The sequence below is a fragment of the Phascolarctos cinereus genome, unplaced genomic scaffold (assembly GCF_003287225.1).
Source record: "Phascolarctos cinereus isolate Bilbo 61053 unplaced genomic scaffold, phaCin_HiC Scaffold_3;HRSCAF=262, whole genome shotgun sequence".
Taxonomy (NCBI): domain Eukaryota; kingdom Metazoa; phylum Chordata; class Mammalia; order Diprotodontia; family Phascolarctidae; genus Phascolarctos; species Phascolarctos cinereus.
The window spans coordinates 224329539-224349552 of NW_027555736.1; the positions used below are offsets into that span (position 1 = coordinate 224329539).

General features: G+C 42.2%; 1 protein-coding gene across 5 annotated transcripts in view; it reads right to left on the bottom strand.

Annotated features, from left to right (window-relative positions):
* Positions 1 to 1170: 1170 nt before the first annotated feature.
* Positions 1171 to 20014, bottom strand: part of TMEM63C (transmembrane protein 63C) — a 132365-nt gene continuing 113521 nt past the window's right edge. For 3 of the 5 annotated variants that reach the window (XM_020986192.1, XM_020986188.1, XM_020986189.1), the window contains 8 exons: positions 15919 to 16005; positions 13956 to 14021; positions 12717 to 12879; positions 12288 to 12393; positions 10245 to 10412; positions 9037 to 9149; positions 8287 to 8361; positions 1171 to 5060 (listed from right to left, as the gene is read on the bottom strand). In XM_020986192.1, the coding sequence (XP_020841851.1) occupies positions 4857 to 5060; positions 8287 to 8361; positions 9037 to 9149; positions 10245 to 10412; positions 12288 to 12393; positions 12717 to 12879; positions 13956 to 14021; positions 15919 to 16005 (982 nt within the window). In that variant the 3' untranslated portion in view covers positions 1171 to 4856. Of the gene's footprint in view, positions 5061 to 7871; positions 7991 to 8286; positions 8362 to 8476; positions 8531 to 9036; positions 9150 to 10244; positions 10413 to 12287; positions 12394 to 12716; positions 12880 to 13955; positions 14022 to 15918; positions 16006 to 20014 lie in introns of those variants that run through there. The other 2 variants (XR_002324446.1, XM_020986194.2) reach the window with 2 other exon arrangements.

The following is a 20014-nucleotide window of genomic DNA, read 5'->3' on the forward strand; positions in this document are numbered from 1 at the left end:
TGTCACCCAATACACTCTTACATTGACCTTAGTAATCAACATGAATTCGGAGGTGAGTGGCAGAGATGCTACACTAAAATTTTATGCGAATATGGATACAGGAGAGAAGCACACCATCACTTGCTGGGTAAAGACAAGCTAGGGAATAAGAAGCCTCTTCTTATATATGAGGCACAGTGAATCTCAGTGGCCATCTCCACTACTTTCCCCATCAAAGCCAGGGAAACTGATAGGCAGTGACAGGTTTGGGGAAGAAGAGAGGAGGCTTGCATTTCTTGAGAGCTGCCCTTCCCACCGTTGTCCCACTGGGAACTGGAAGAGTAGGGGCAAAGGTATCTAATTTACTTTAAGTCTTCTGTGACAGCAGGGCAGCACCTGTCACCCACTTTGCTCTGTGGGAATAATGATAATGTGGGGAGTACTTGACTCCATAATTCTTTTTGCACCATAGTCCAGATCTACTGCCCCACACACAAACGTGATGAGAGCCCCACAGAAAGAAGGAAAACTTTGTGGCTCAAATTTTCTCAAGGAACTGGACTTGAATCCTATTACATGTGACCTTAAGCAATTTATTTAACTTCTCTGGGACTCAGTTCGCCCATTTGTAAAATGATAAGGCTAAATCAGATCCTTAAGGTTTATGTCCTATAACATGTGAGGAGACAAGCATCCTAAGGCAGTTTCCAACTCAGTGGTCATGTGCTATTAGCTCTGAACAAAACCAGCTGCAGTCTGATTAGGAGGAAAGGGATGGGGGATGGCCACCCCACTGAAATACAAACTGGGGCAAGTCCTTATCTCTGGCTTCAGTCATTCTGACATCTGATCTGTTCTTCAATCTGGTCTTCCCTTCCCCCTTCTGAATTTGACTTGTCCTTACACCTTAAATTTCCCCATAGATTTGCCACTTCCTCTACTCTTAATTTATCTGCTCCTTGACTGCAACTAGAAATCTGGTTTCCTCTCTCCCTTCCCCCTGAACTGCCTCTTGGACCTTGGTAGTGGCAGACTGTGTTATTTCCACCCTGCTGGGGTACTTAGTCCCACCAGTGCAGGTCAGGACAAGAAAGTTCCCAGAAGCAACAAGGCAAAGTTTTATCCTATAAACACAAAGTCCTGACCCTGTCCAGGCTGTCTTGATGTAGGGGAATAGAGCCAGGCAGGAAAGTGGGTGGAGTTTGTTTTATTCAAGACACAGTAATAGCAATAGATTTCAAGGTCACAGAACTCTAGCACATTCCTAGAGTGATGACAGCCAGGGGGGTAAAGTCAGACACAACTAATCAGAGTTCCCAGTGGACACAATGCTAATAGGCCTTTCCTTCCAGAGACAGTGGAGAGACAAGCCAGTGGAACCCAGGAGGGCTGCAGCAGGGCAAAGAAAAGGAAAAGGGGTTTGGAGGAGGGTGCCCAACTGGAACTGGCTCCCAAAGAAGTCTGTTCAAGGACAGAGTCCAGACATAGTTTCCACCCTCCCCTCACCAGAAGAATATTCAATTCTCTCAAAAGAGTGAATGTGGGGTATCACATTCCAAGGGGCTTAAATGTATATATGATTTGGACGTGTAGATGGTCAGGTTGTTGAATCGATGTAGGGTGGGACTGGGAAGAATGATAACATATGGTTAAAGTTGTGAAGATATGGAATAGACGTGAGGGTATGTGTATGTTTTTAGAATGTGGAATATAGGGTTGGGGTGGTTCCACATATTCCTATGTGGAATAGATACACTTGAATGACTTTATAAGACAGTTAAGCTATAACATGGATAAAAGGAAAAGTTAGGGGCCTGAAGAGTGTCTTTGGGTAAGGGCATAGGATCCACGTATCTATAGGAGCAATTGGGAAGGTGTACCTTGGGTGTATGGGGGATGTAACGGACAAAGGGAGTGTAATAGGAAGGAAGGCTGATGACTAGATTTGTGTCAGCATATGTAGAATGGCTTTGAAGGGAAAGAAGACTGTTTGGCTATATATACAGTCCAAGGAAGGGAGACAAATTACACTTGAGTCCCCTCATTTCCACACTACTTTTCCCCTGGAATTAGACTTCATCAAATCTATTATCCAGACGTTGGTGAAGGTGGGACTGAATCCCAGCCCCTGCCCAGTGGTGTTTGTGCCTGGTAGCCTGTTCATTTACCAGATGGATTGGAATCAACTCCACTTGTGTTGAACATGAAGTAAAACTGGTTCCCCTTCCCTCACTCTCAAGCTCCCCTCCTGGGGGAGAAGGATGAAGGTGCAATGAATGAATGAAACCAAGGTAGAGAGCAGGTAACAAATGGGAGTGTGCCTAAGAAATTAGCATCCCTGGCTACCTTCTGGGTATGCTGCTGATCTGACTGACCTGGGCTCCCAAACTCTATGGTGTAAACCTGTGGAAAGCCTGAAGAGGCCAGAGAGCACTTGGTCTGGGTCTCCCACGCTGCTCTGCAATGGAAAGGATCCTTCCTTTCCCCTCATTAGCTGGTTTAAAAGAGAAAAAATAAAGCCCTTTGGCTTAGTAATTTTACTTTTAGGGTTTAGTAAGTTATAATCTCCTCCTCTCCCAGTTTGCTCCTTTTTCCTTGCCCTGCTCCATCAGTATAACCCAGTTCCACTCTGGGATAAGGTCCCTCCTTTCCCCAATCCCTCCACCATTTCTAGTACCACCTGGTCAACCCAAAGAATAGGCAAAGCACTTTGGGTAAATGAGCATTTTTCATCACTAGAGCTCCAGCTTCAACCAGAATGGGATTGGGTGCATGAGTGCATGTGTGTAATAGGATAGCTCCTTGCATTAGAAACTGGTGCATCTGCCACTTAAAGTACCTCTCTTAGGTTTGAGGATTTCCAAACACCGAGAAACTGCCAAGAAAATTCCAGAGGCTGTGTCAATAAGTGAGGGTCATTCAGGTCTTCAAGAGAGAGTATCCTATTCCCACTTTTCCTCTCCTCCAACAGGGAAGCATTAGATCAGAGCTCAGGAACAAACACTGTCCTTGGCTCATTCCCAAGCTCTGACTACACCACCAGAGGTACTCTTTTTTTTTAACTTCCTGTACCAACTGTTGGGTGGCACTGCCAAGGCCCAGTACATGTGGCAGCCCATTATATATCCCAGAGCTGTCTGCACGGGAGTCGAGAGAGATGGTAGAAGCGACAGTTCTTAATATCCATTTCCCACAGTCCTCCTCTTGCCTCTCTTCAGACTTTGAACTGATTAAGCCCCAAGAAGAGAGCAGCATTAATGATAGAGGGAGCCCATCTTGGGAACATAGATGGGTGCAGCATGACTTAAGATAACGGGTGTTCATTGTCCAAGTTAGATGATAGCTTCCCATCCATCATTCTAGGCTTCCTTCTGCTGGGGATTGAGGGAGGCTGGAAGAAAAAGCGGCCAGCAGCAGCGTCTGGGCTGTGGGTCAACGTGGGGGTGAAGGCAGAAGTCTCCAACAAACAGGAAATTGTTTCTATTCCCTTTGACATAGTAATATCTCACCTGGGTCCCCCTCCCAGACAAGACAGAGACCAGCAAAGGGAAGCTTGAAGAGATGATTGAACACAAAGTCATGATGTCCTGTTTGGGGGATAGGGGTTAGTCACCATCCTAAGGTTTGGGCAGGGGCTTCTTACCATCAGCTGCTAGTCACTTTGGTCCTGTCCTGGACCAGAGGCACTCACATGGCAGCTAGCAGGAAACATTTCACATGGCTGCCACCCTTACCATTCTGTTGGAACTGAGTGAGATGATCAATTCCTGGGTGAATGTGAGATGGGATGGCCAATGCTTTACATCTCTCAGTACTTTTGGATGAATGCCTACTTCTTTCTCTTTTACCCCCCCCCCCAACTTCTACAAATGTTTGGAGGACTCTAACATCTTCTTGAGGATTCTACTCCTATTGACTTCTGCCCTCACTTGGGCAGGTCATTGAGCATGGGGCCAAGGTTCTCTTGTCTTCCCTCTCTTCCTCTTCTGCCTTACCTTATTTCAACACTATTCTGCCCAGAGAAATCTAGCAAATGGCAGGAAAGAGGAAGAAGAGGAGTGGAGGCAAGACAGGTGACAACCCAAAAGAATTCCTTCAATGTAATCCTTGGTTCTGGCTATTCATGTATCTATATTTCTGGCTAGGGTGAGGCCTCAAGGGCCACAGGAATCCCTTCTTTTTAGAGAGAATATTTTTTTTTCTCATGAACTCTTATTTGGGGAAAACCTCCAACCCCAGGAATTCGGGGAGGCATCTTCCTCTAATCCTGAGGTGGGAGAGACTAAGGAGCTCCCCTTCTTAGGGTTGGCCAGCCCAGCCCATTTTCTTGCTCCTTGATGATTCTGCCAGCCACAAAACAGCAGAGATCTCTTTGGGTCTCCAGGGGAAGGAGTACTGAAAGGATTATTTGAGTGGCAGCTCTTCCGAAAGGCAAACACATTGGAGAAGGGCTTTCAGAGGCTGCTGAGCAAAAGGATAAGGTACCCCTTTGGACCCCTCTCTCCTGCTCTTCCTTTTTCTCATCTGCTTTTAAGGAAGTACAAATATCAATTCCTAGGTCTGAGGCACTGGCTGCCCCTTCTGAGACATGGAGCTTGCTAGCACTTTCAGTCCAGAGGGCCAGACTGCATCTTCCACCAGATTCACTTTCTAGCCAGTCAAATGTGACTGGGATCTCTTAACCTGCCAATGCCCAGGGATGGAGGCAGGATTACAACTGGCAGCCTTAGAGGATTTGGGGGAGTGGGCATGTGGGTTGAAAGGAAGGGGGAGATTGGATCTACCCTTCTACTCCCTGCCATGTTCTTCTCTTCTTGCTGACATTCCACCTGGTGTGGGAGCACCTTTGGTGGTGGTGATGGGTGATGTGATCCTTATTAATTGTGGTCTTCTATTAATAGCCCCTCTTGGAACTCGCCCTCGGCAGTCTCCACTTCTGATGAAAAGCTCTGTGGCTCACTTTCCTCCTCCCTATCCAAGGCATCCAGCTGGCTGCTCATGGTGCCATAGGACTGACGGCCCGGAGACGTGGCTGGAGTCAGGCTCATCTCTAGTTCCTGAAGCACCGGGGCCACATACAACTGGCGCCCCCCAGACAAGAAAAAAGGAAAGAGAGTAGGAAGTCATACCCAAGTATGATTCATGGCTTGTTCCCAGTGCTAAACTCTCTTGCTTCAAGCCCCAGTATGCAGGGAGTGATGTAATCCCTTAAGCTCCATAAGCCTTGATTTCCTATGCCCTCCCCCCTTCCCCCCCCCACACCAAAAAGTAAGTCTTATTTATGGCACTCCTGTTCAGGGCTCTTAGGTTACTGTTTTTCTTACTGAAAACGCAGGGGGAGGTGGGATTTCATGGGAGCCATGGGAGAATTTGCCCACAACAACTGCAGCTTTAATTTCAAACAGCTCCTTAAGGGTACCTTTTGGTCACCATCCCCACTCTGACTCCTAGTAAGCCGTGAATTCCTGGAGCTCAGGGACTGTGCTGTCTTTTCATCTCTGTTGCCTTCTGAGAGGCAGCATAGCCTGGGTTCGGGTCCTGTCTCTTAACACATACTGGCTGTGTGCCCCCTGGGCAGATCACTTAAGTGCCTTAGGCCAGAGGATGTCCTTACTGTCCTAGGGGACGTGTAGCCTGAAAACCTCAAGAATGCTGCTGCCCAAACCAGATAAAAACGGAATTGGGAAACGTTTAACGAAATAGATGAAAATACAATAAAACACAGATAATGTTAATTGGAGGTTTTCTAAGTCAATATGTGGCCATAGGGATCTGTTTCTTTTTGAGTCTGATACTCCTGCTCCAGGAAATTCTAAAACTATAAATCACAAAGAAGGTACTGACCTGCTCTAATACAGGTAGCTTCCTTACCTGGGTCTGCCCGTGCATATGTCAGTGAAATCATAGGCCCAGTACTTAATCCCTATTTGTAGCCCTCATCACAAGGAAGACAGTAGGTACTTAGTCAATTGATTTTGTGCCATCGCCTAGAGCACTGAGAAGAATCACATAGCCAGTAGGTGTTAGAGGCAGCCCTTGAAGCAGGCCTTTGGGAGCCTGAGACCCGTTCTCTATCCATTATGCCACACTGCCTCCCCACCTACCTTGTTGCTTTTGTGTGTTGTGGGTCAAAAGAAAGAGCAAGGCTGAGAGCCGCTACTCTAGGCTTCCCCCTTTTCTCCCAAGCTGAAATATGACCTCTTCTATTCCTTAGCTCCCTTCAAGCCAGATATCAGCACCAACTGAAGGAACCCTACAGAGGCCCATGGGAGGAGAGCAAGGGAGGTACTGGAGGTTTCATTTACTTCCTCATGTCCTTATAGGAAGGAGGGCTTTTTAAAAAATGGTGCCAGATGATCAGACAGAACATAGACATGGTCTATTCTGCATACTGGATAGTACAGTTATCCTTTCCACGTCACAGGGGTTAGTGGCATGGCACCCTGGCAACCTGAAAAATTCGTGTAAAATTTTTTGGCCCTCCCTTCACACCAGAGAAGAAGTCTGAATTTTTCCTTTTTCTTTTATGGGGTATTGATATGACACAATACTATACATGTATTTTATGCATTTTTGAGTTTCTAAACTTTTTCTGTCATCTGCTGGCCTTTGCATGTCATCTGCGGCTTCTGCAAGACTCCCTCCAAATTCCTATTTAATTTCTTATGCCAACCCATGACATATGGAAACCACGATGGGGAAAGTCATGATGTGCAAGGGATAACTATTTCCATGGAGCCTGATGCTTTATATATGTGCAAAGAAAAAGTGACAACATTATCACACTTTACAATAGGAGGGACTGGATATAAAATTTCACTAGCACAAGGAATTACTGGTTGAGGATTTACCCTCTAACAGTGCAGGTCAGCTCCTTCTCTGTAATTTAGTCTTAGAAAATTGTATAGAGCACTAAATGCTTGGGTGCCTTGTTCAGGGTCATACAGCCAAGCATGTGTCGAAGGTGAGTGACTTGAACTCAGATTTTCTTGTCCTGAAGGCTGACTCTCTATATCCAATATGTCACCCACTGGCAGACAATTTTATCCAGTAAAGCAAATGATTAGAGGAGGTTTTGGGGTGGAAAAATCTCAACATATTTTACAACAATAAATAATAACAGAATTTTGAGAGTCTAAGGCTGTTTGAGGGTAGTGGGAAAAGCATTGGCATTAGAATGCTCTGGATTTGGGTTCGAGTCTTATCTGCCAGTCTGCATGACTGCTCTCCAAACCTCAGTTTTCTCAGATAAGACTCAAACCCCAGTCCAGAACATTCTAATGCCAATAATGGATATAATACTTTACAATTTCCCAAGGCTGTTGTGAGCAACACACTTTACAACCCTTTAAAGAACTATAGAAATGCTAGTTATCATTTGTTATTGCTGTCATCTTCTTTCAAAAAGTTAAGATGCCTATAAATGTTTTCTTTTGTTTAAGGGATACTCTGATTATGGCTGGTGAATACGTATGCACATATATACATATATATTTGATATTGTATATGAACTTATTATAGCTATGAATTCATATATATGTGTATATTAACTTGTATTATAGATGAACTTAGGTATAGATGAGCCAGGTATGAATGTTCAGCCACATGGGACAGCACTGGGTGAAGCTACCGTGAGCTGACCCAGACTGAAAATATCTTCATGTGTGTGACCTTTTAATCCAAGAGCAGCTTGTGGTTCAGGCGTTATAATAGTGACTACCCTATATCAGAAAGCATTGCTTTCATTGAAAAGGAGTGGAAAGAGAGGTAGGTTCTTTACTCAAAATTATTTCATCAGCTTGTTCTCTCCCTGAGGTTACAAAAGTTGCTCTCTTAAGGCTTGTGAATATTGAGCCCAATTTGTTACTGTCAGAATGATAGACATATCTTACCCTTCTGTTCAGACTTTGATTCTCTCCTTTCTGCTCTGTTCTCTGGCTGTCCAGCACCTGATCTCATTGGAAGGTAGCTGATCTCATCTGAAGGTAGCTCTTCATTTTACACGCTTTTTCTGAGGGGTAAGGGAACTTCTGTCTATATCTCCCCTGATTCCACTTTCTCAAGTCTCTGCTGCTTTTGGATTTTTTTCTATTTAACTATACCTGCCACATGAGAGTCTTTCCCCTGAACCAATGCCTTGTCTGTCAGTGGAGGGAAGTCCGTGGGATCCCTCTCCCACCTCATTGGGCCTTGGCAATGATGGCTTGCCTGCCTCCCCCAAGATCTTGACCCTACCAGCGCCTCACTCATCCTCACTCTATCCTCCCCAACCTCTTTCACATCCAGAGGGGCAGGGGTGTGACTCACATCGCACATGAAAGTAGAGGAAGAAACACTTCTTCGAAGACTGAATCCGCTAGAGTCTGTATCTGACGGCTCTCTCTGTTGCAAAGAAAGGAAGACAGTGCAGCTCAGAATATAAGGACCTTACTGCTTAGATCTAGTGGTGGGGTTTAGGTCTCCAGTGGAGTGACCCTCTCCTAGCCCTCAAACTTACCTTCTTGATATATTACTCTAATCCAAAGGAAGAGGCATAGTTGGCAAACTGTTCCTGAAAGAGATGGCAGGCTTTGATATGGGCTTCTCCTATTCTAAAGGGCCATCATGAAGGGGAGCTAAGGAGAAAATGGAACTGGGGACCTGGATCAATCTCCTTTGGTAGCCTGGTGGGGAGGGAAGAGAGATGGTTCCCAAAGTACCAACCTTTTCTTCCCTTCTGGTTTCAGGATTGCTAAAATCACAGACGAGTATACTTTGTTCTCTGGACCATGAGGTTAAGAATCCCTGTCTGAAACTTAGGTGAATCAGACGGACTTTCAAATCCAAACAAACGGCATAGCTATCTTTTCGGTTCGGAGCTAGTGTCTCCAAACATCGCGTGACATACAAATATGGTTAAAAGTGAGAAGGGGAAGAGGAGTGCAAAGTGCCCTTAGTATTCTTCTAATCTTCAGTCCAGAATGACGTATCGGAACAAGTCCTGGAACAAGGAAGGCCAGGAGGGAGTAAATGAGAGTGGCAGAATCCCAGGAGGAAAGAAGGGGCCACTGGGCTTACCTCAGAGTCAGGCTGTTTCCTCCAAAACTTCCCAAAGCAAAGACTAATGAAGGAAGTCACGATGGAAGCGAGGAGGGTCGTAAAGGCAAAGAGAGTGATGGGATGAAGGCTACCTACGAGGGGAGAGAGAACTATCATGGGGTTTATGCTCACAGATAATCATCCTTCCCCTTAGCATCCCAAACCCTTCAACCTGCTTCCAAGACCACAATTCAGGGGCCATCTGAGAAGACAACATACCCAGCAGAAGCCTAGCCACACCCTCCGAATATCTCCAGAGTGACCCTAACCACTTGACTCATAATCTGCAGCTTTAGCACTGTACTGGGCACATAATAGTGCTTATTAAATACTTGTTGATTAATAAGGCTGCTTAACTGCCTTAGAACATTGGAAGGGAATCTTCTCCTTGTCCTCCCAACCCTGGAGGAGCCCAGTCTTCTCTCTTTGAATCTCTAGGGACAAAAGCAGACATCAGATTATTTTGCCATCCCACCTGACCAAAATACACACCTTAAGTTTGGGATGCTGTATTTCAAGGTTTGTCTGCACTGAAAGGCACAAAAGATATTTTCTCTCTTTCCTCAAGTGCAACCAGATGAATGTAGGAACCTCCTTCATCTGAACCACCAAAATGTACCCTTCTTATTTATCTATGTGGTTTTTAATTTGTTTATTCAGCTCCTCATTCATCTATTCCTTTGTCTATTGATCTATCTGCTTATATGGTAATTCCTTCAATTAAACTACATTTTTATTGATACCTTTTGGTTTTCTATCACCTGAATTTCTCTATCATCCTCCCAGAGACCCATCATTTGCAACAAAGAATTTCTTTCTCTCTTTTAAATCCTAATTCAAGGCAATCTTTCTTTTCTATGTTCCAAGCTATAAATTCTGTTACTTGCTCTGTTGATTTCATTCCATGTTTCGTCCATTCTCTTCTGTGATCTAATAAACTCCTTGAGGACAATAGCCTTGGGTAATCTTTGGTATATACTCCTCAGGAGTCTAGAATATACCCCTAGGCTTCACTCAGTAAAAGCATTTGGAATTCAAGTACTACCTACCCACTCCTCCACTCCCAACTGGCATTTTCTATGACCATAGAGTTCACTTTGGTTACCTTAGGAGCCCAGCTATTCACAAAGTCAAAACATCTTAAGGATTGGGGAAGGGACTGGTGAGAGAAATGGGAATGGCCCTACCTAGGCGGACAATGAAGAAGAAGAGCAGCCAGAACATAGAAAGGAGGGATGCCAGGATCACCTGGTAAACTCCCACCATATGAAAGTCTTCTTTAAGTTTGGTAGGGGCGTAGGTGTAATACAAGTTGCACTTATCAGTAATATGCTTCATACAGACATAAAGCAGCCCTAGAAGAGGAGAAAGAAAGAGAAGAAGAGGAAGAAGAGAAGAGAGAGACCCATTAAGAGGCAGCTCAGATAGCCCAAGCCTACTTTGCTTCCCCCTTCCCTTTCTGAACTCTTTCCCAAACATCCCAACTGAAAAAATAAAAATCAGGACCCATTTAGAGGTGAATACCCTGGACTTCCCTCAGGAGACAGCCTTGGCTGAACATTGGACTGGTGGTACTTTTTAGGGACAAACTTCATTTTTTAATATAACTTTTAATTTATCTTACTTTCTTTTTCAATTAATAAGCATTTGTTTTCTCTCCCTGTCATCTCCCATTCCCCCATTCCCTCCACTAGAAAAGAAAAACAAAACCCTCATAATAAATGTGTCACCAAACAAAATTAATTTCTGCATAGGATATGTTAAAAATGTATGTTTCATTTTTCATCTTAAGGATAACCTTAATTTTTGACCCTTTAAATTTATGCCAGGGAACAAGATCACCCCTAAAAGCCTTAACATCAATGGGAATGTTCTTGGTCAACTTGGTGAAGGTAGTTAACTTTAGCTCCACCTCTATCCTCTAAGGTGTTTCCATTGGAACAGAGACTATCACCTCCCTCCCCCAGACTTGGGGGTAACAGTCATGAATTCTTGAGACACTGGTGACTTCGGAATAAAATCTGGAATAACCACAAATGTGAATTTGGAATAAATTTGGATATGGAGACCAAGACATATAGGAAAGGCTTATGGCTCACCTGGACTTAAGCAAACCTCTATTTTCTGTAGTTTGTATCATAATAATTTTGCCTTAGGATTGATAATCCCCTTCTTGCCTTCCTCTGGAGTCACTATGACCAGCTGTCCATCCTTATTTCCTTCCCACCTCCTGACCTTGTTCCAGAGATCAGCCTTGATTTCAGAGGTAGGGGGAAATGATAGCAGATAGAAAAAGGAATAATGGTACCAATCCCTCTCAAGGCCCTGGAGTCAAGAACAGCTAGGAAAATGGGAAAAGTGGCTTGATTAACAGACCAGGGGAGCACACTCCCTCTCTTCTGGATGACTGAAGGGAAAAAGTGGAAGAAAGCAAAAAAGGGAAGGGAAAGGATATGAAGCAGTGAGAGAGAGGAGGGTTAGACTAGAGCAGGGGTTGTTTACCTGGGATCCAACTTGTTTCTTTCTTTTTAAAAAATAATTTCTTAATTATATTTCAACATAGGTGGCTCCTTGGTAATCCTATATATTTTATTTCATGTACTTAAAAACGTTATTCTGAGGAGCAGGCCATAGACTTTGCCCACCGGACTACTGAAGGGATACATGGCACAAAAAAGGTTTAAAACTTATGGACTAGAGGAATAGGTTTGGAAATGAGGGATAGAGAAAAGGAGACAGATGTGGAATCTAAGAAAGTGAAATCAGGCTTTCTAGTGTTTCCATCAGTATGATACATCTAGATAGACACAAGGTTGGAGGTGAGATTGGGAGAACCATGGAGAGTTGTACATTTGTGGTTAGCCACTCAGAAGAAATGGAATGGAATTAAAGCCGAATATTAATTCCATTTTGTTCTGCTTGCTCTTTCTCCAGGTCAGTTTCTGAGGAAAAAGGTTGAGGACTGGAAGACAGAGGTTGGATGAGACTATTTCTAATAAAAAATTGGTCAAGTTGCCAGTGTGAGGTAAATCTACACTTTTGGAACTCTCTCAGAGTTGGGGGGCAGAACTAATGATTCACTTTAGTCCCTTATGATGTCACTTAAGAGGCTACCAATCCCCAGAAATACCATCTCAAGTCCTTGCACTGTGAGAATTGGCTTATTTGGTTAATCAGAGACACACAGAGTTAGGTGATGAATTCCCTCATCCCTCAGGAGGAGAACTTACCAAATGGGACAATGATGGGGCAGGTGATGCTATATGCCATCACAACACTGACAACACAAGCCATCCAGGAATATTCCCGTCCATACTTGAAAGTTCTGACTTGCCTCTACAATGGAAAGGATGGTACTCTTATTATCCAGAAGGTCTTTGGACTTTCTCCATTGTGGCTGCTTCTCCTGCTCTTTTGCCTTGCCTTTTAGATCCATGTACCTAGATATGGCTCTCCCGAGAGAATTGTTTCACTGTCTCATACCATCTCTGTACATATCCAGCTCATCATCCCTTCTTTGGAGGCCCTCAGCTGCTTTATCTTAGTGTCTTCATCAGGGTAATGAAGGGAAGCTATGATCTTCATGCAAGAAAGGCAGAAACAAAGGTTGTTTGGGCTGTGGGGGGTGGGAGTGGGGATGGCAGGCAGAGGGCTCTTACCTGCCTGATGTTTACTCGTTCAGCTTCAGATTTGGAGAACAGGAGGCGTATAATGTAGTAGAGAAGTGACTCCATTCGCATCATTTCACTGCCCATGCCAATCAGACTAGAGGTGATGACATAGTTAACAAAGAGGGCCCCATTGTCAGGAAGGAACACACACCTGCAAGGTCCAGAAATCAGGATGGTGAGGGGGTGGTAAGAAAAGGCAAAGGAATAAAAGAAAGGGAAACCAAGGGGAGGGAAGGTAGAAGAAGAAAAGAAACGGACAGTGAGGTAAAAGTCAAGATCAATATAGGAAAAGGAAAAAAAAAGAAAGAGAAGAGGGAAAAAAAGGAGGGGAACACAAAAAGTCAGGAAGAGGAGAAAAAGTATTATATGAATGTATTCCCCACACAATGAAAGAAGGAAGGATAGAAAGAAGGAAGGAAGAAAACATTAAGCACCTACTGTGTGCTGGGCACTGTGCTAAGCACTTTATAAATATTATCTCACTTGATCCTCACAGCCTCCTCAGCACCCTCAGAACGCCTTTCCCCTCTGATTAGAGGGCTGGAGGGTGGAACAACATATTCTCCCCAAAGCCTCCCTTTATGGAGGGCTCTACTTCATTTCCATCAACTACTCCTCAGGACCAAGTCCATAAACATCATGCCCCTGGGGCTGCCGTCCACTATCCTTCAGCCCCTGGAGGGCAGAAACTGTCTTTCTTTTTCTTATTTGTATTCCAAGTGCTGAACATAGTGTCCGGCACACAGTAGGTTCTTCATAAATGTTTACTGACTGAGATTATGACAACAATTCTGGGAGATGGGTGCTATTAGAATCCCCACTTCACAGCTGAGGAAACAAATAGAGAGAAGTTAAATGACTAGCCCAGGATCACAATGAGTGACAGACAGCAAGCGTCTAAGGCAGGATTTGACCTCAGGTCTTCCCAACTTCAGCCCGGCATTCTATCCACTGAGCCCTGTAGCTACCTAGGTAAAAGACTGGCTCTTTGTGAATGTGGCAGCTGGATGAAGGGCAAAGACACTTATCATTGTATCGTCACACGTGTAAGTACAGGCCTTCCCCTACTACTGTACATACATATGTAAACATAAGCTTAAGCAGGCATATACAAACATATAGCCTTGGGTAGATGAACATACATGTTTGACGTGACATACCAACAATTTATAGTTACAAATATGTTCACGGTAGACACACCAAGAGGCAATGGCCATGAGTACTCACTGGAACTTCATTTCTGCACGGTCCAAAAAGGATTTGTCAAAGAGCCATTGGAAGAAAAGATCCAAACTTGAAGGAAGAATGGAAACAGAAAATTAGCAATAAATCAAATATCCCATTTTTCTCTACCTACCCCTTTCTCCACAGCCTCTGGTTCTCAGCTCTTCCTTGTGTTCAAATCCCAGTGATTCCACTAGGTGCATCCCTTCAATGTCCCCAAATATACCAAATATACTAAGTCCATGTCTCCCTGCTCTTCCTCTTCCAATGGCTACTCTTAGAACACACTGCTTCCTCATCTTTTTGCTTATTCAAGTCTAACATGGCTAGTCTCAGATCTCTTCTCCTCCATGCAATGTTCCTGACCACTCTAGCCAACAATTCCCTTTCCCTCTTTAGAAGCCATCAAGCACTTCAGAGACTCATGCTATCATAGAGCTGGAAGGGACCCTCTGTCTCCACCTCAGATCATCTAGCCCAGCTTACCTACCTAATGTGGGGATCACTTATACAACATCTCTGACAAGCAGGCAATAGTCTCTGTTTACCGGCCTCCCATAAGAGGGATAGCCCAGCCTTGAAATCAAAAAGATATGAGTTTAAGTCTAGAATTTAATACATACTGGCGATGTCATCTCAGATATGTCTTAACCACTTAGTCTCTAGGCAACTGCCCAAGATTCCAAGTTGCAGAGAATGTGCCAACCTGCATTGGTAGAGGGAATTTCCTCACATGGGAGTTCCTTATACCAATTAAATCACAGGTTAAATCTAATCCCTATATAATTTTTCAGAAACTTCCTTTTTATATTGAATTGAAATGTTTCCTGTAAATTTTGTTCATTTTTTCTCTTGAAATTTTTTTGGTATCTCAAAAGTCTTTTTTTTTTAAATCCAGGACTTAATAAACACCAAATAAAATTAATGTTCTTATAAAACATAGTAGAACAGAAGAAGATTGTATATGAATCTATGAATCTCTATTACATAACAGCTTGCTTTTCTTTTCAAGCATATAATAAATTTAACATGTAATTTTCAAAGCTGTCCTGCTTGTCTGTGATTCTTTCTGGCCTTCTCTTTGGTTAAAATTGTTCCAATGACCTTCTCTTCTTTCTCTGTTGTTTCTGCTTCTTCTTCTGATTCCTCTTCTTCTTCTTCTTTCTCCTCTCCCTCCTCCTCCTCCTCCTCCTCCTCCTCCTCTCCTATCCTTGTTTCCCCTCTCCTTTCCATCCCTACCCCACTGGAAAAGAAAAAAACAACCCTTGTAACAAATATAATTAATCAAGCAAAGTAAATTTGCCCATTGGTTCTGACCAAAAATGTATTTATTTAATAAATAAATCTTGAGTCCACAACCTTTCTTCTGTCAGGATGTGAGTAATAGGTTTTGTCATTGATATTGTGGACTCCTGGTACCTGCTGGAATTTCAGTGAATATCTACCATCCTTTTTATATGATGGCTCTACAAATAGTTGAAGATGGAAATCATATTCCTTCAAAGTCTTTTCTCCAGGCACAACAAGGTTGGCTCTTTTAACCTTTGTATAGCAAGTTTGAGTATCCTTAACGTACTAGTTACCACCCTTAAATATTGTCCCAAGTTAAATGTCAATGTACCAGGCTAAATATGGTACCCCCATTTTGAACCCATGACTTAGGATGTGATTTGTCCAGGGACTATCACTTCCCTTGTTCTGGGCACTCAGTACATTTTATTTGTGTACCCTAAGAAAACATTAAGTTTTTTTTTTAGCGTGGTTACATAACTGTTGACAAATGTATATGTCTCCTTAAATAGATTATAAACTCCCTAAAACCAATACTTCATAACTCCCACAGCATCTGGAACTGTATTGGGCATGTAGTGGCTTCCAATAAAGACTGGCTGAATTGAATTATAGTGTTTGCATCCTCTGGTGTGCAGGGAGATAGAATGATGACTGCTGGATATGCTATGCCTACCTGGTCAGTCCTAACGAAGGCAAGATGATCACCATGAACACCAGGAAGAAGTAACACTTATATACTGTGAACAGATTTCTGTGTGACCTAGGGGACAAAAGGAAGGAAATATTCAGTGATTAGGAAGAAGCAAAAGAGAATCAAAGAGACTGAATTTCTGCACAACCTAAAAAGAAATATCAGAAGAACTGACATCCCTATGAAGTCTGAATTATCATAGGACCTTAATCCCTCTTATCTTTGTCTTAAAACCATATTCATAGACAGCAACAGGCAATGATGATTTTCTACTGGGCTAGTATGGACCTTTCAAAGAATGCTCATGTTTTCTCATAGGGAGTTTTGTCTACAGGGACAGCAAGCTAGAGGGACCATTTGGGAGAATCGGTTGTTCTCCTTCCAATAGAACTACAACAGGCTATGGGTATGGAATGCCGCATTTAACATCATATATGGCTGATATGTTAATTTGTTTTGTTTAACTGTTTTGTTACAAAGAAGGATTATGTATAGTGGAGGAAGCAGGTTACTAGAAAGTGGGGATGATATAAAAAGAATTCATAGCATCAATATTACTTAAAATAGTCTCTTTTGAACCTTAAGTTATTGTATAAAGTAGGAGAGAAGAAAAAATAGTGTTTTGATTTTATAACCCCCTTCTGATCAGGTACCCAATTATTTTTATCATCTAACTTTCACCTCTAGTAGTCTACTGTCTTTTTGTTCCCCCATTAAAATGGTAACTAAGTCACTTAAGCACTCTCAGCCTCAGCTTCCTCATCTGTAAAATGGGGATAATAATAGCACCTACCTCACTCACAGCAGGTCAGCTACATTCAAAGGGTAAAGGAATTAACCTTGTTGTGCCTGGTGAAAAGAAGACTTAGAAGAAACATGGTTTCCATCTTCAACTATCTCATCACACATGTTATGATGATGAGATGAGGTTGTTGTGATGAAATATGTACAGTGTTTTGAAAACCTTAAAACACTATGTAAATGTTACCTATTATTGTTATTATTGTTGCCATTACTATTATAGATAGATGGGATAAATGTAGTCCCAGCAGGTCATCTTCTTACTCAGGAATAAGGCAAAACAAGATGATGGCTGAGAAATAAGATCAAAGACATGGGATATAGATTTACATGGTCAAAGTTGAAGGCCAAGGTCAAAGCTGGGAGAATAAAAATAATAAATGAGAGGGCTGACCCCTGAGGGCTCTTTCAGCTCTAATATGGTCTCCTATGATCCCACGAATTTGCTGGTGATTTGAAGTTTACAAAGTACTTTATATTTGTTGTGGTGGTTCAGTAATTTTAGTCATTTCTGACTTTTAGTGACCTCACTTGGGGTTTTCTTGGCAGAGATACTGGAGTGATTTGCCATTTCCTTTTCCATCTCATTTTGCAGATAAGGAAACTGAGGCAAACAGAGTTAAATGACTTGCCCAGGGTCACAAGCTAGCAAGTATCTGAGGCCAGATTTGAACTCAGCAAGATGAATCTTCCTGACTCTAGGCCCAGCACTTTATCCACTGTCCTACCTGCCCATATGTATGTACTCTACATAAATTTTCTCATTTGAACCTTATAGTAACTGTGTAGGAGGTACGCCGGGCATTATCTCTTCTTGACAGATTGAGGAAACTGAGACTCAGAGAGTTGAGATGACTTGCTCATGGTTGTTCCACAGCCTGCTAAATGTGAATTTGGGGTATGAATTCAAGTTTTCCTGACTCCCACTTTGGCCCTCAGCCAACTATGGCACATTGAATCAGCATGGCCCAGGTTGAGGAAGGAATGATGGGAAAAATTCTATTTTCTCCTAACCCTCTCAAGTCCTTCTTTCAAGGCTTCCTTCTTTCAACATGTACAAAATATAGCAGCTCTTTTTTTGGTGGCAAAGAATTGGAAATTGAGGGGATGCCCATCAATTGGGGAATGGCTGAACAAGTTGTGGTATATGAATGTGATGGAATATTATTGTTCCATAAGAAATGATGAGCAGGTGGGCTTTAGAAATACCTGGAAAGACTTACATGAACTGATGCTGAGTGAGGTGCAGAACCAGGAGAGCACTGTACACAGTAATAGCAACATTGTGTGATGACCAACTTTGATAGACTTACCTCATCTTAGCAATGCAAGGATCTAAGGCAACTCCAAAAGACTCATGATGGAAAATTCAATCACATCCAGAGAAAGAACTATGGAGTCTGAATGCAGATCGAAGCATACTATTTGCGCTCTCTCTCTCTCTCTCCTCTCTCTCTCTCTCTCTCTCTCTCTCTCTCTCTCTTTTTCTTTTTGTTTCTTCTTTCTCGTGGTTCCTCCCATTGGTTCTAATTCTTCTTTACAACATTAGTAATGTGAAAATATGTTTAATATGAATGTCTATGTAAGGCCTCTATGAGAGTGCATGCCGTCTTGAGGTGGAGGGAGGGGAAGCAGGGGGAGAAAATTTGGAATTCAAAATCTTATGAAAGTGAATGTTTAAAACTAAAAATAAATTAAAAAAACAAAGATATAAGACAAAAAGGAAAAGGACTTATACATACAAAAATATTTACAGCAGCTATTTTAGTGGTGGCAAGTAATTAGAAGTTGAGGGGGTGTCTGTCAACTGGAGATTGGCTGAATCAATTTGGCGTATGACTGTGAAGGAATACTATTGTGCTGTAAGAGACGACAAGCAGGATGCTCTCAGGAAAACTTGAAAAGACTTGTATGAACTGATGCAAGATGAAATGAGCAGAACCAAAAGAACATTATACACAGTAACAGCAATACTGCATGATGATCAATTGTGAATGACAGCTATTCTTAGCAGTACAATAAACCAAGACAATTCCAAAGAACTTATGATGAGAAATGCTATCCATAGCCAGAGAAAGAACTGATGGAGTATGAATGAATATCAGAGCTTACTTTTTTTACTTTATTTTTCTTGGTTTTAAAATTTTTTTGGTCTGTGCTTTCTTTCACAACACAACTAATATGGAAATATATTTTGCATGACTACACATATATAATCTATATCAAATTACTTGCCTTCTCAATGAGGGGTCAGGAGAAAAAGGGAGACAAAGAATTTGGAACACAATTAAAAAAACAAATGTCAAAAATTATTTTTGCATGTAATGGTTAAAATATAATATTAAATAAAAAAGGAACTACAGAAAATGGTACGGTTGTGAGAGTAATATATGGAATTTATTTTTTAAGGCAATAAAATGGTGTGCAATGATGATTTGTGATTTTATATACAATTCTCTTTTTGTGTTCTGCTATGGAAATGCTGGGGGATTTTTGGTGCTTAAATTGAGAATAAAAAATAAAATTAGAAAAAATTAAAGCCTTCCTTCTTTCTCTCAATCTTTTTCCTCTTTTGCTTTCTTCATTTAGATTCCTAGAAAGGCTGGCCCTAGGAGAAATGATGGGGGGGGTGGGTATTGGGTCCTCTTATGCCAATACTGGACCTTCATCTCCTCACTCTTCTCTCTCCTTGATAGCTTTTGAACCCTTGCTTAGAGGAACCTTGATGACAAGCTGAATTCTCCCTACCCATCCCATTCAATCTGAATCCTATCCATTAATTAATCAAATTAACTTCTCTCAGGAAGTTTTCATTGACTACTCCAATATCTTTTCATTCTTCAATTATTTCTTACATGATGTTCTGAAAAGATTCCATCATCACCTGGTATATAACTTTCCCTGGATAAATTTGCTTTGAGATCTTCAAAACCTGGGACCAAGAAATTAATTCTAGGTCTAGACTTGGAGTCAGGAAGACCTGAGTTCAAATCTTGCCTTAGACGCTTAAGAGTTGTGTGAGAGTAGGCAAGTCATTTAATCTCTCTCCATTTCAGTTACCTTATCTGTAAAATAGGGATAATAATAGTTGTTGTGAGGGTCAAATGAGCTAACATTTGTAAAGCACTTTACTAACTCTAAAACACTATATAAAAGCTAGTTATTATTATTACTTCCTCAGTACAGAGCATGGACAGAGCGTAGGAAGATCCTGTTCACAGACTCTGGAATGCTCAGATTCCAAAATCTTCTATGTCTTAGGGTATGTGTTCCCACA